Source organism: Heptranchias perlo, chromosome 18 (genome assembly GCF_035084215.1).
Source record: "Heptranchias perlo isolate sHepPer1 chromosome 18, sHepPer1.hap1, whole genome shotgun sequence".
Classification (NCBI taxonomy): Eukaryota; Metazoa; Chordata; class Chondrichthyes; order Hexanchiformes; family Hexanchidae; genus Heptranchias; species Heptranchias perlo.
Genome location: NC_090342.1, coordinates 39,462,098 through 39,478,218, shown reverse-complemented (window position 1 = coordinate 39,478,218; position 16,121 = coordinate 39,462,098). Strand labels below are relative to the sequence as shown.

The 16,121-nt window shown below is 40.7% G+C and overlaps 1 protein-coding gene across 2 annotated transcripts in view; it reads left to right on the top strand.

Annotated features, from left to right (window-relative positions):
* LOC137334782 (dynamin-1-like protein) overlaps positions 1-16,121 on the top strand; it is a 49,881-nt gene that overhangs the window by 16,860 nt on the left and 16,900 nt on the right. For both annotated transcript variants that reach the window (XM_067999750.1, XM_067999749.1), the window contains exons 3-11: positions 1,933-1,979; positions 2,776-2,847; positions 3,823-3,909; positions 5,976-6,138; positions 7,416-7,536; positions 8,857-8,988; positions 9,561-9,767; positions 15,373-15,493; positions 15,907-16,062. In XM_067999750.1, the coding sequence (XP_067855851.1) occupies positions 1,933-1,979; positions 2,776-2,847; positions 3,823-3,909; positions 5,976-6,138; positions 7,416-7,536; positions 8,857-8,988; positions 9,561-9,767; positions 15,373-15,493; positions 15,907-16,062 (1,106 nt within the window). The remainder of the gene's footprint in view (positions 1-1,932; positions 1,980-2,775; positions 2,848-3,822; positions 3,910-5,975; positions 6,139-7,415; positions 7,537-8,856; positions 8,989-9,560; positions 9,768-15,372; positions 15,494-15,906; positions 16,063-16,121) is intronic.

Below are 16,121 nucleotides of genomic sequence, written 5' to 3'. Positions count from 1 at the left end.
GTAGTCCTCATTTAGGATTTACAAGTTAAGCATTGTTATGTGGTCTCCTGCTATTCAACCTGTTATTAGGATCAAGATGCTGTCCTCTCCAGGGATAATTGTCTCCAGAGTGAAAGCAAGGTTTATTTTTGATTAGTATGGCCAGTTCCTTTTTTTGGCTGAGTAGGAGGCTGGCATCGTTGTGCCACGTATTCTCTCAAGTGTGTTTTGAGGGGGTGAAGTTGGTCTCTTGTAGGACTGCCATGTGTTCCCCTTTCTGTCTGTAGGTAGTCAGATTTGTTTTCTGCTTAATTGGGTGATTGAGCTCCCCTTGAGTTTAGTGATATCATTTTGAGATAGGCCATATTGAGAGAGAGAGATTGTTAAACACAAGCTGCAATTTCTGGCCTACTCAATATGGAACCTATCTATCTTCCAAAGAATACCACTTCTAAGCTTCAGCTGATGGGCACTGGAGTTATGAAGCTTTTCAACGTCACTATTAGAAATTTCTGGCTAGAAAAAGACTAGCTGCTTGCAAAACCAAGACTGATTTCTCGATTAGTTTACTGGATGCAGTGAGGTTCATTGCTAGAGGTTGGGATCTTGTGTCTCAGAACAACATTGCAAACTTCTTTCGCCATGTGGTAATGGCCAGTAAAGAAGAGGAGAATTTGGTGGAGCTCGAAGAAATTGAAGCTGACCCTGAGCTGCAGACTTTTTGGGAGTGACTTTGGCAAGCAGGACTGATCCCTGCTGATGTTCCTTAATCTGACTATATCGCAGTTGATGACTCTTTGATCACCTGAGCCGGAATTAAATAATGAAATTAGTGAGGATAGTGAGAAGTTTGAAGATGATGACGTTGCTCCTAATCATCCAACTCCAGCAGCCTGTCTCAAGATGCTCTCTGACATTTAATATTACATCATGAGATGACTCATTGAGTGACCTGTTTGACTCAAAAATGTTGGTTAGTCTGGCAAAAATTGAAGAAGCAATTGCTCATGATTCAATTTTGAAGATATAACAGTCCAAAATAACTGATTTTGTTAATTTCACTGTAATAAGGGTTATTTAATGTAAAATATTGGATTTGTTACATGGTTTTTTCTTATCTTTGAAACTGTAAATGCCTTCAGAGCAGTCTGGAAGTGTTTGCAAGTGTTTATAAGGAAAATTACCCTATTATATATATAATGTTATAATTTTGTTCAGTCCGACATGCGAGAATAACGTTAGGCAGATTCCATTGTACATTCCCTCGTAGTTTATATAGCCTATAGAAGCTGTTAATTTTTGCACATGCAGTTGTTTTCCACCACATTAGTCTCCTGAATATGATGGTAGTTTCTATAATTGTATCAGGATTAGAGATTTCACCAGACTTTATGACGAGACTTGCATTGCATTACGCTTGTGATGACAGAAAGGGCCAGTAAAATGAATTTGTGTAAAATAGAAGGTAACATAGTCGCTGCTTATTATAACATGGTTCACATGACCTAAACATTAGAATCAACTCTTCAAATGATTCAGCTAAGTCCCTTCAAACTCTTCGGTTTCTAGTAAAGGACCTGTGTGGGAAATAGAGTGGGGGATGGCAATGATACAAATGGCAATTGAATCTTTCATTTCATAACATGTAGAATAGAATCTAACAGCTGGGTATCTTGTAGAAATTAAGGTTTTCTCAGAGTAGGGTTGTATCTCATTTACCATTAGGGCTAATTTTCCATTTATTCATAGTCATTGCATGGAAAATTAGCCCTGTGTCGCACACCTTAATAACCTTGGTTAGCTTTCTTTTAGCTCTATTTTACCATTTTAATGTAGTTGTGTTTCTCATTATAATTTGCTCCTTTTCATTTTAATTTAAGGTTATCTTGTTGAGTTAAAGCTTACATGTTCAACTAATGTTTACATTTTTAATTCTTTTAACTTTGTTTAAAGGAATTGATGGAGATGAATGGGGAAAATTTCTTCACACAAAACATAAGGTATGTTAATTGTTCACTGTTAACTTTTTCAATATTATATAAGCTTAAAACATATGAACATAATGGATACACCCAAAATCTGAAACTGGGGAATGTAACAATTGGGAACTGTAAACACAGAGTCCAGTGGAGCTCCCCATGCCACCACTACAATTGCAACAGAGCCAGATCAAATCATCGATTTAAATGTACAATTTGACTCTTGTTGATCAGCAGCCCTGAATGACAGGTAGCTATTCAACAATTTAGCTGGGGGGGGAGGGGCTGTCCTGTCCTCTCCTCTGCTGATGTTTGCACATACATGTTTTCCAGCAGGGATCACTGAATAGTAATCAAGAACAGCAGCCCTGGCTGATTTCTTTCACCACCCCTACCCCTGGACCTACAACACTGATGTCCACAAATGCACACTCTCAGCCGAGAACGCTGGATAATGATCAAAAGCAGGAGCTCTGGCTGACGGTGCCTCCCCCTTGTCAAGTGGCACGGAGGCCAATTTTAGTGGCCCCATTGCCACCCAGACTGAGGTCAGCTGACCGCATAGGTTGCAGATGTGGATCGCTTAGTACATAACATGTCGACCTGTTGTTGGAACGTCATTTACTTTTTCATATGAAAGATATTGAGTTATGATCCTCTTTTCCCCACCTAATATAATGATTGAACTAAGGAAACCTTGTACTGTACAAGCATTTTTATGTTGGTTCATTTATTGCTTATTTGGGGATGGGGGTGGAGAAGTACCAGATACTTTGCCAATGACTTTGCTATTTCAATGGCTAATGCTTCTTTTCAGATCTACACAGACTTTGATGAAATTAGACAAGAAATAGAAAATGAGACAGAAAGAGTTTCTGGTGGCAATAAGGTAAGGATACCAGCCAACGGGTAGAGGCACAAGCTCTGTAAATCTAATAATTTAAAAAGTGAACAATTGATGCTATTTGCAAGTGTGTCACTGTACGTTTGGTTAATAAATGTTTGATTTGTGATGTTCACATGGGACTCTGGTTTTTGGTATTATTTGAGGATTTAAAGGGGAAGGTTGATGAAAGAAATGGGGAAAATACTTTCAATGTGAAGCATATAATACATTTCATATCTCACTGAGGCATGATCTTCCTTTTAAGGACTTCTTGGTAGATCTTTGTTGATGGGCATTTTGTGGAAACTTTGAAGGAAAAGGGGTTGACATTCCCATTGAGCTAGTTATTTAGTTTTATATAATCTGTAACAATGCATACTACACTGAATTGATTGGCTAACAGCAGAATGCTCTATGGGAATCCTTTTCACAACAATTAGCTCTGTTAGCTTCCATGATATGTTGGTCCAACGGTCCCCACCAAGAATCATTCAGGAGCTTAAGGGGCAGATTACTCTTCAGAGAACAGGATTGGCTTTGAAGCTCTCACTGAAATGCATAAAGGGGATACTATGTCCATGTTGAAAGTACTTTCTCTTTGACAAAGTGGATTGATGGAGATTAGCCAAGGACAGGTGAGCTAATCTGTCGAAGCTCTATTCTGGGAAAACCGTTGGGCACTTGGGGGTCATTTCAAATAATCACAGTACTACCCTAAATGCATTTTGATCATCCACAGTTTCAAAAGGAAGAATATTTTATATGGGTAGATAACATACCTGGAAATGTACTTAGAGCCCGATATTCTGGTCCAGAAAAGCATAATGAGATTAAACCATTTTGACCATTGTGTGAGTGATAAAGTATCCTCCAAAGCATGTATTTTCCTCTTAAAACTTGGGGTGAAGTCATGACTTCTAAAGCCGATATCGAATATAATTCATTCCTATTTAATTTATACCATTTTTCTTGTTACAGGGAATAAGTTCTGAACCAATTCACCTCAGGATCTTCTCACCACATGTTGTTAACCTGACGCTTGTCGACCTTCCTGGAATGACAAAGGTGTAGTATATCAGGATGTCTCAATCCTCATGTAGTCATCCAGAGCTGTTGGCATTTGCTGATCATATTTAATTGACGTTCATCAGACACCTTGCACAACTAGACCAATAATCATCGTGAATGTTAGCAGTGAACTACTTTCAAATCCTCCTGAACTGTTTCTGCCCTCTTTTATTTCACTTTGCTTTTTTCAATTTTCCCAATTTTCTTCCTTCCTGTCCTGAAAGCACTAAAAGCAGTAACACCTGTAAGCTTATAGTTCTATGGCCGTTAGTAGCGATTTGGCATCTTGTCCAAGTGACCATTCCTCATGTGTGAGGTTAGACATTGAGTCTCGGCAGGCTATTTGATTAAGGCAGGTGGGGTGCATCACAGCTGAGCCCAATCCTGCCCGTTGTTTGATGTCCACAGATGTGCATTTTTCCAGCAGGAATCGCTGAACAGTTATCAGGAGTGGAACCCAAGCTGATTTCCTCTTCTCCCCACCCCCACAGGAACATTAAGCCCAATTGCACCACTCTAGCGTCATCTTGTTTGAGATCAGTTAACTCAACACAGTTCAGGAAATGAACCTGATTCTTCTGCTCAGTATGAGTCATTGGCAAGCTGTAGCATTTACTTCACTAAATGAAGGACCTATGAAGGTATCACAAAAAAGTTGTCACAGGTGTAAAGACAGTGCATTGTTGAAACATTCTGAAAAAGAAAGTGGTAAAATAACCAGCTTATTTCAGCACAACAAACCTTGCCCTGTTGTCATGTTCATTATCCTTGATGTAAAGCATCTGTTATTCCTACATTGTGGTTGTAATTCTGTGTAAGATGATCACAGAACAATCAGTGTTGGAAATGCAGATGTAAGAAACTTAGTTTAATCCTTTGAGCACTGAGAAAAGGTTTTCTTGTCTGGTTACTGGCAGCCACTGGCAAATTTATTTGTTTGGCAAGGCTTTTCATGGTTTGCGACGTATCACATCAAAGATTGACCTGGTCACTTCTTTATGCAACCAGGACAATCTTCCAAGCCTCAAATTTAGATTAATTGAAAACAGTTATGCTTATTGTTATCATTGCTTCCAAAAGTATAGTTAAAAAATTCAAGAAGTTTGATGCTAATATGGTTAGGATCGGATCAGCCATGATCTTATTGAATGGCGGGGCAGGCTCGAAGGGCCGATTGGCCTACTCCTGCTCCTATTTCTTTTGTTCTTATGTTCTTATGGAATGTTCGTATGTAGTTAACATAATTTTAGTACAGCTTTTTTATAATAAACTTTTTTTTTCTCTTTATGTTACCCTCTTCCATATATCAAGCATCACTTCCCCTGCTGAGAGAGCAGAGAGGCGATTTTCTGCCAAGCCTCGTTGATGTTGACCTTGGCCCAGCAGTGCACAAATGTGGCCTTGGGATCTGGGTGATTCATTTTGATTTGATTTTTCTCTCTCTCCTTTTGGAGAGACACTAACCCCGCACTGTGTTTCGCCATGGATACCCTGGGAAAAACTGGGAACTCAAATCTGTGGAGAATCCCAGTTACAAAACAGAGAATTGCATCCTACCACTCTATTGTATAGTGCATTGGATTGCTTCGTGCATAGCATTGCCACATTTTACTTCTAGCTCAATGATTTTTGATTCACAACAATACTGATGTGACAAATAGAAGGTTACTTTAGTTTGCCTTTATTTTCTAAAACAAATGGCTTCTAATTCAGAATTTGGTGTTCAAAATGTTGGTGTAAATTAAATAGTTCCTGGAAAGCCAGTATAATGTTGATTGTGTGCACACATTCAGTTAATGTTTTGTTCGTTTCAGATTTCTGTGCTCCTGGACCCTATTGTTAATTATTATGGGTTTCACTGTTTTACTTTACCAAACATAGTTTTAGAAACTTAAATCTGCTGTAAAAGAAAATCTTCAAAATCATATTGCAAAGATAATTTGAATTACACAAGTCCTTCAACTGGAACTCAATCCTTTGACAGATACTGTTTGTTGAAAAGGAATCAATAGCTAGTTTTTGTAGCAATGTCTTTAATACTCACCATAGCACTATCTCTTTAGGTGCCAGTGGGTGACCAACCTCGAGACATTGAACTGCAGATAAAAGATCTAATATTGCGATACATCAGCAACCCAAACTCAATCATCTTATCTGTCACTGCTGCCAATACTGACATGGCAACCTCGGAGTCACTTAAAATTGCCAGAGAGGCGGATCCAGAAGGTAAGATGATTTTTATTTTTTTTTTATTCGTTCACGGGATGTGGGCGTCGCTGGCAAGGTCGGCATTTATTGCCCATCCCTGATTGCCCTTGAGAAGGTGGTGGTGAGCCGCCTTCTTGAACCGCTGCAGTCCGTGTGGTGACGGTTCTCCCACAGTGCTGTTAGGAAGGGAGTTCCAGGATTTTGACCCAGCGACAATGAAGGAACGGCGATATATTTCCAAGTCGGGATGGTGTGTGACTTGGAGGGGAACGTGCAGGTGGTGTTGTTCCCATGCGCCTGCTGCCCTTGTCCTTCTAGGTGGTAGAGGTCGCGGGTTTGGGAGGTGCTGTCGAAGAAGCCTTGGCGAGTTGCTGCAGTGCATCCTGTGGATGGTGCACACTGCAGCCACAGTGCGCCGGTGGTGAAGGGAGTGAATGTTTAGGGTGGTGGATGGGGTGCCAATCAAGCGGGCTGCTTTATCTTGGATGGTGTCGAGCTTCTTGAGTGTTGTTGGAGCTGCACTCATCCAGGCAAGTGGAGAGTATTCCATCACACTCCTGACTTGTGCCTTGTAGATGGTGGAAAGGCTTTGGGGAGTCAGGAGGTGAGTCACTCGCCGCAGAATACCCAGCCTCTGACCTGCTCTCGTAGCCACAGTATTTATATGGCTGGTCCAGTTAAGTTTCTGGTCAATGGTGACCCCCAGGATGTTGATGGTGGGGGATTCGGCGATGGTAATGCCGTTGAATGTCAAGGGGAGGTGGTTAGACTCTCTCTTGTTGGAGATGGTCATTGCCTGGCACTTATCTGGCGCGAATGTTACTTGCCACTTATCAGCCCAAGCCTGGATGTTGTCCAGGTCTTGCTGCATGCGGGCTCGGACTGCTTCATTATCTGAGGAGATTGCCCAGTAGCTGCAACTCTAGAGCATTAGACTACCAGTTACAACATTTGAGTTTACATCTACAGCTTCACTGACATTCACTCTTGGGCTTCCCTTTTGTGAGCCACTTTCATCAGTTTTAGCTGGGCTGCTTGTGGACAGAGATCCTGTTCCTGTTCTACCACACCTCCTGATATGTCACTTGAAGAATGTCCTGGAAAGTATAGTGCAGGTTTTACTACTCCAGTGATGACACGAGGAAGATAACATGGATATGGGAGGGAGAAACTTGGGAGAAGGAAAAAAGGAATTTTAAAATTGTGTGTGTGTTATACTCTGCATTGAAATTCTCCTTGAGTTGCTTTGTCTCAAGGAGCCTATCTGAATAGGTAATAATGTGTCTGACCTACAGGGCGCCGAACACTTGCTGTTGTTACAAAACTAGACCTTATGGATGCCGGCACTGATGCTATGGATGTGCTTATGGGAAGAGTTATTCCAGTCAAATTGGGTATCATTGGAATTGTCAGCAGGTATGTAGCAATTTCCTGTTGGATTCAAATTGTTACTTTCATGTGACCCTCTTGTTGAATCATTAACAGCTACAGAATTAGCAACTATTGGTCAAATTACTGTATCTCTCATTATAATGTAACAAAATGATATTCCACTTGCAGAGTGCCAAAAATCAATGTGTAGTGCGTTGACAAAATAGCAACCCACATATTCCACTTTCATTTTTATAGTCAATTCTAGCCAGAGGCTGTCACTGTAGCTGGCTACACATGTGCAATTTGTCACTGACAGGAGTGTTCCCAGATTCAATCATGTTGTCACCTCTGACTGTAGATGGGGATTTGTCTGGCCATCTGCTCAATGAACACCATAAGCTTTAGAAAGATGGAGGAATATAAAATTAAATTTGCCTGTTCTCTTGTTGCATAATAATTGAAGAGTGGTAACAGAGGCAGGGACAAAGGAAGAAGAGAGAATTGGTTTTAAAATGAGAAAAGTTAAGGGAGGAGCCCAGCATAAGCTGTGATTTCCCTCACAAAGAACGAAGGGAAAGTCTGAGACCTTCACTCCAGGTAATAGTCAAAAATCTCTGAGCCACCATCTTGAGTAATACAGGTAGAGGCATTGAAGCAGGTCTCCTGCCTGGTGTCTCAATCAGAAAAAGGCTACATGGTATTGGGTGGGGCGAGAAAGTTATTTTAAGTGAGAGGAGAGAGAGACTCCCTATTTATGTGTAGCATATTGGCACCTTACAATGGTGTGTCATGAAGTAATAAGATTCCACTTTGTTCCTGCAACCCTTAGTATGCTGAGCTCCTTCCCATCTTAGTCATGTCTCTGCATCTCCACAGGAAAGGAACAACAAATGGAGAATCATCCTGGGCGACTTCATTGTGACTGCTTCTATTTGGCAGAGCCTGGGAGCAGGTTACCTATCCACCCTCTTAGCTGGAAAAGTTTTTTGTTCTTCCTACCATTGCTTTGCTGAAAACATTTAATTTCTACCTTTAGTGAAACAACTACTTAATGTTTCTTCCCCACCTCCCCGCAATGTTGCTGAAATCAGGAACTCTAAAGTGTTGGAGCTGGGATGAGATGGTGGTGAATGTGAATCATGTTATTTTGTGATATTGAAACTGTTGCATCACCACACTGCTTAGGTGCACTATGTTTTAACAGGGATAATGCACTTTTGTGTTTACTGCCTCTAGCTTCTTCTGGGACAGGTTGATACATTTTGCTTATCACAATTCTCAGGTTTCAAACAGAAACTTGTAAAAAATTATTTCTGGTACACTAATTACTATATTTAAAACATGTTTGTGTGTATTCTTCAGGAGTCAGCTGGACATCAACAATAAGAAAATTGTGGCAGATGCTTTAAAGGATGAACATACCTTTCTACAAAAGAAATATCCCTCTCTTGCTAACAGAAATGGAACCAAGTATTTAGCCAAAACTTTGAATAGGTAATGTTTAGTTAAACTCTTTTACCTAACGAAAGAAACCAGCAGCATGCAAAGTTTGTTCCTCTGAATGCCATGTTCCAGAGATTGCTGCTCCACCTAGACATTGGGCACCTAGGAAAGTCTGTGAGGCGCCTTCAGTGGAGTTTGTTAAACTATCTTGTGTTTATGTCCAGGCATATGATCTCTACCATCATCTGGGGAAAAAGAACATGTATAAAGTTCCTCTTTTTTTTGTTTTTACTGCTTTATTCAGATTACTATCACTGGCCATGGTTCAGCTAATTTTCCTAAAAATGTTGTTGGTGATCTTTATACACCTCACAAGTTTTCTGAAACAATTTGAAGTCGTCTGTGCTGACTACTCATGCAGATAAACCTCCAAACTGCACTGCTCACAAGATAGTGCAGTGAGGTGGTCTGCCTGCAAAGTCAGGCACAAATACAGCAGGCATTGGGTGTTATCACTAGTAACTAAGTGTTATGTTTCTGTATTGTAATGTCTATGTAATTCTGTTTGCTCTAAATTCTTTGGTCTAAGAGAGTTTTATTAATGAGTTTATTTTTTTTTGTAGATTGCTAATGCATCATATCCGAGATTGCTTGCCAGAGCTTAAGACTAGGATAAATGTCCTGGCTGCTCAGTATCAGTCTTTACTGAACAGCTACGGCGAACCAGTGGAGGACAAGAGCGCCACTCTGCTGCAGCTCATCACCAAGTTTGCAGCAGAATATTGCCACACAATTGAGGGAACAGCAAAATACATTGAAACTTCAGAACTGTAAGTGTGCTGCAATTTTATTATCTAGTACATCCAATATAATTGGTAGCTCTTTAATACCTTCTCTGAAGTATCCTAAATACTGCTCATTAACATTTAGCTTTGATGCAAAGTACTTTACATACATACATAAAATAATATATAAACTCCATGGGCCAGTTTTTCAAGCATGGCAAAAATGAGTTTGAGCTGGCTTATGATGCCAGATTACCTGTGTTAGCAACTTAGACGGTGGGCCACTCTGAATTTTGTGATGGGAGTTCTTCCTGCTAATATGCATAAGTCTACTGGCACATGAAAAGCTTGCCCAAAGAGCTTATCTTATGGCACATCTAACTGGTGAGTCTAAAATCTGGCTAGGCTACAGCTGTGAGCAGAGTTTGTGGTGGTGGTAGAAAAGTGGACTAAGTGTTTGCAATGGTACAGCAGAGACATGTGGGCAATACTGCTCCCTTTGATTAAGGTGTTGGAGGCCCTGCTGTAGGAGGTAAACTAAAGCAAGCTGATCCAATTTGGCCACCCTAAGTAAAATCACAGGTGCCTGCTGCATGGAGGAAGTTCACTGACCAAATCAGTGCAGGTAACCAGATCTCTTGTATCTGACTACAAGAGGAAAAGGTTAGCTACTAGTGGGAAGAAATTAAGGTAAGTGTTTTCCTCACTTTTGTACATAAGCATGGCATAAACCTAAGCTGGAACTGCCACACTTTCTTGAGAGGTACCATTAAAAGTATTGGACACCATCATTGCCCTTTCGTATATATCCATTGTGCCAAAACCGGATGGCACACTGTTCTTACAGGTGGAGATGGCAGCCAAGGAACAGCAATCAGACGCTTAGGGTTCCAACTTGAGGCACTCCTTTGCATTTGGGGGTTTCGTAGTGGGGTCAGCAAACTTGGATGCCGTGATTAGCCATGGTCAGTTTAGAGCCACCCTCACCCGAGTTGTTCCTTTAAAAAATGTAGGCACTATTGGCTGCCTGATGAGGAAGATATAGCAGTTTCTGAATAACAACAATTGATGTGGATAATAATTTGTATGGTCAAACCCCCATGAACATTTTTGAGTACCAACCCTTTCTGTTCATGTATGCCGTGGGGTTGATATGAGGCACTCTTTTGCCCACAGGAGTGGCTTCTTTGGCTTATATTCGCCGGAAGTCTGCCACCCTATGAAAGCTTTTCTCCTTGAACAGCTGATGCCCAGTGATGAAGGTACTGCTCCTTACAAAAGTGGTGTTTGTCACTTGCTTAATAAACCCGTGCACTGCAGATTGCCTGATGTTTCAGATGTCCTCTGGGGTAGTTTGGAAGAACCTGTTAGTATGAAAGCTTCATGCTGTGGCAGCATTCACTTCTGTGGGATGTTCCAGATGTTGTCTGCAGCAGATGGTACATCTCTGTTATAGCTTGTCTTGTGAAGTACAGGTGGCGAAGATAGATCTATAAATGTTGGTCCTGGGGGTAGTGTCTGGTGTGGAAAAATGCCTTAGCTGTTGCCACACCTCCAGTTGTTGGCCCCTCATCATAGTATGATACAGCAGAGAAGGATGCCATTCGGCCCACCATGCCTGTGCTGGCTATCCAATTAGAGCTATCCAATTAGTCCCATTCACCTGCTTTTTCCCCATAGCCCTGTAAATTTTGTCCTTTCAAATGTTTATCCAAATCCCTTTTGAAAGTTACTATTGAATCTGTTTCCACCATGCTTTCATGCAGTGCTTACCAGATCATAATAACTCACTGCATTAAAAAAAAGTTTCCTCATGTTGCCTCTGGTTCTTTTGCCAGTCACCTTAAATCTGTGTCCTCTGGTTACCGACCCTTCTGCCACTGGAAACAGATTCTCCTTATTTACTCTATCAAAACCGTTGATGATTTTGAATACCTCCATCAAATCTCCTCTTAACCTCTGCTCTGAGGACAAAAACCCCACGTTGTCCAGTCTCTCCAAATAACTGAAGTCCTTCATCCCTGGTACTACTCTAGTAAATCTCCTCTGCATCCTCTCTAAGACCTTGACATCCTTCCTAAAGTGTCCAGAATTGGACACAATACTACAGCTGAGGCCTAACCAGTGTTTTATAAAGGTTTAGCACAACTTCCTTGTTTTAGCATTCTATGCCTCTATTAACAAAGCCAAGGATCCCATATGTTTTTGATAGCCATCTCAATTTGTCCTGCCACCTTCAGAGATTTGTGTACATACACCCGTAGGTCTCTCTGTTCCTGCACCCCCTTTAGAATTGTACCATTTAGTTTATATTGCCTCTCCTCATTCTTCCTACCAAAATGTATCACTTCACACTTTTCTACATTAAATTTCATTTGCTATGTGTCTGCCCATTTCACCAGTCTGTCTATGTCCTCCTGAAGTCTGTTACCATCCTCCACATTGTTTACTAGATTTACGAGTTTCGTGTCATCTGCAGACTTTGAAATTATATCCTGTATACCCAAGTCCAGGGTGTATCAAAAAGAGCAGTGATCTTAATACTGACCCCTGGGGAACACCACTTCCCTCCAGTCTGAAAAACTGTTCACCACTACACCCTGCTATCTGTCCCTTAGCCAATTTTGTATCCACGCTGCCACTGTCCCTTTAATCCCATGGGCTTTAATTTTTGCAACAAGTCTATTATGTGGCACTTTATCAAATGCCTTTTGAAAGTCCACATACACAATATCAACTGCACTACCCTCATCAACCCTCTCCATTACTTCATCAAAGAACTTAATCCAGTTAGTCAAACACGATTTGCCTTTAACAAATCCGTGCTGACTTTCATTTATTAGCCCATACTTTTCCAAGTGCCAATTAATTTTGTCCAGGATTATTGTCTCTAAAAGTTTCCCCACCACCGACGTTAGGCTGACTAGCCTGTAATTGCCAGGTTTATCCCTCTCCCTTTTTTTAAACAGAGGTGTAACATTTGCAATCCTCCAGTCCTCTGGCACCACCCCCTTATCTAATGAGGATTGGAAGATTGTGGCCAGAGCCTCTGCAATTTCCACCCTTACTTCCCTCAGTAACCTGGGATGCATCATACACTCCTCTTCTTCATCTAAATTGTAAGGAATCTTACAACACCAGATTCCTTACATTTGTCCACCCCAGTCCATCACCGGCATCTCCACATCATCTAAATTGTGCAGTGCTATTGTAACCCCCAAAAAAATATCCACCCTCACCACCTGGTATAGTGCAATTCAAATGCCAGCAGCAACAAAAATTAATGAAGGAAAGTATCGGGAGAAAAACCCCAAATTTAAATATTTGATTCATTTAAATGAGGCTGCAAGTAGCACGGCCATATTTATTGTGCAAAATTTCGCTTGACAAAATGCATACCCAGTTTTTGGTCACTGCCAGTGAGGTGCTGCACTGAAAATGCAAAATTGACAACACATTCCATCCGGTTCAGTTGTAATTTGTTGCTTTTTTAAAAAATGAATATGCAATTTGAGCCAATCAGATGCAAGTTTGACATGCATAGACTTTCCATTATCAAAGGAAGAGGCATCTAAAGTTGCAAGAAAAAGCAGTAAGCCTGAGAATTGAGAGCATTTTAGAATTCAGCAAAGGATGGCCAAGAAAATGATGAAGAAAGGGAAAATAGAACATGAGAGTAAACTAGCATGAAACATAAAAACGGACTGTAAAAGTATGTAAAAAGGAAAAAACTGGCAAAGGCAAATGTGGGTCCCTTACAGACAGAGACAGGAGAATTTATAATGGGGAATAAGGAAATGGCAGAGAAATTAAACAAATACTTTGTGTCCATCTTCACGGAAGAAAACGCAAAAAACCTCCCAGAAATACCAGAAAACCAGGGGTCTGGCTAGAATGAGGAACTGAAAGAAATTAGTATTAGTAAAAAAATAGAACTAGAGAAATTAATGGGACTGAAAGTCAATAAATCCCAAGGACGTGATGATCTACATTCCAGGGTTTTGAAAGAGGTGGCTATAGAGATAGTGGTTGCATTGGTTGTCATCTTCCAAAATTCTGCAGATTCTGGATTGGTTCCTGCAGATTGGAGGGTAGCAAATGTAACCCCACTAGATAAGAAAGGAGGGAGAGAGAAAACAGGGAACTATAGATCTACAGAATCTGTTATAAAGGATGTGATAACAGGACACTTAGAAAATAATAATAGGACTTGGCAGAGTCAACATGGATGTATGAAAGAAAAATCATGTTTGACAAACCTATTAGAGTTCTTTGAGGATGTAACTAGTAGAATAGATAAGGGGGAACCAGTGGATGTGGTGTATTTGGATTTTCAGATGGCTTTCAATAAGGTCCCACACAGGAGGTTGGTGAACAAAGTTAGAGCGCATGGAATTGGGGGTAATATACTGGCATGGATTGAGAATTGGTTAACAGACAGAAAACAGAGAGCAGGAATAAATGGGTCTTTTTCAGATTGGCATACTGTGACTAGTGGGGTACTGCAGGGATCGGTGTTTGGACCCCAGCTAGTCACAATCTATATCAGTGATTTGGATGAGGGGACCAAATGTAATATTTCCAAGTTTGCTATTGACACAAAACTAGGTGGGAATGTGAGTAGTGAGGAGGATGCAAAGAGGCTTCAAGGGGATATAGACTGGCTAAGTGAGTGGGCAAGAACATGACAGGTGGAAAAATGTGAAGTTATCCACTTTGGTAGGAAAAAAAGAAATGCAGAGTATTTTTTAAATGGTGAGAGATTGGGAAATGTTGATGTTCAAAGGGACCTGGATGTCCGTGTACATGAGTCACTGAAAGCTAACGTGCAGGTACAGCAAGCAATTAGGAAGGCAAATGGTATGTTGGCCTTTATTACATGAGGATTTGAGTACAGGAATAAAGATGTCTTACTGCAATTATATAGGGCCTTGGTGAGACCGCACCTGGCGTATTGTGTACAATTTTGGTCTCCTTACCTAAGAAAGGATATACTTGCCATAGAGGGAGTGCAACGAAGGTTCACCAGACTGATTCCTGGGATGGTGGGATTGTCATATGAGGAGAAATTGAGTAGACTAAGCCTGTATTCTCTAGAGTTTAGAAGAATGAGAGGTGATCTCATTGAAACATACAAAATTCTTACAGGGCTCGACTGGGTAGATGCAAGGAGGATGTTTCCTCTGGCTGGGGAGTCTAGAATCAGGGGTCACAGTCTCAGAATAAGAGGTAGGCCATTTAGGACTGAGATGAGGAGAAATTTCTTCACTCAGAGGGTGGTGAATCTTTGGAATTCTCTACCCCAGAGGGCTTTGGAGGCTCATTCATTGGGTACATTCAAAACAGAGATCGATAGATTTCTAGATATTAAAGGCATCAAGGGAATATGTAGATAGTGCAGGAAAATGGCATTGAGGTAGAAGATCAGCCATGATCTTGTTGAATGGCGGAGCAGGCTCAAGGGGCCAGATGGCCTACTCCTGCTCCTATTTCTTATGTTTTTATGAATCTTGTGCATATGGACTGTAAAACTATTTCTACATATAATGTACAATCAACTGAATACAATTTTCTGGATAATGTGATAAAACCAATGATTTTTAAGTGATGGTAGAACTGCCTTACTATCCAAATTTCTTTTTCTTTCTAGTTGTGGCGGAGCGAGAGTATGCTACATTTTTCATGAAACGTTCGGCCGTACTTTGGAATCTGTAGATCCGTTGGGTGGACTCAATACTATTGACATTCTCACTGCAATTAGAAATGCCACTGTGAGTACAGTCAGGACTCGGTACTTAAAGAGTCATCATTCAGCATCAACAAGGAAAGCTTTCCTTTGAGACATTCCCTTATAATTGTTTGGAATGTATGCTTAGCTTTTCTTCATCCGTTCATATTGATACGCTCTATGTTTGTCTGCTTTTGCGGTGATGGCACTTGCTCTATTCATTGAAAGCAATACAGTGCCTCCAAGTTCGTCTTAATTGCATAAAATCTTATTTTTCTACATTATGTAATTGTACATTTTTGTCTCTATTCTCATCCTGTCAGCATTCTTTTCTGTAGAGATTCGTCAGGGAAAAGAGTTTTGATGCATCGTTTTTAATGTTCTGTTTAGAACTTAAGCATTATAAAATTTGTACCTTGGGAGGAATAAGATGTTAACTAGATCTGCTTTGTTTAGGGTCCACGTCCAGCACTTTTTGTTCCTGAAATCTCTTTTGAGTTGTTAGTAAAACGACAGATCAAACGTCTGGAGGAGCCCAGCTTGCGATGTGTCGAGCTGGTCCATGAGGAAATGCAAAGGATTATACAGCATTGCAGCACGTACAGCACACAGGTACACAGGCCACTCAATCATTCTCTTGTGCCACAACTATTATTTAAATAGTGCTTTCT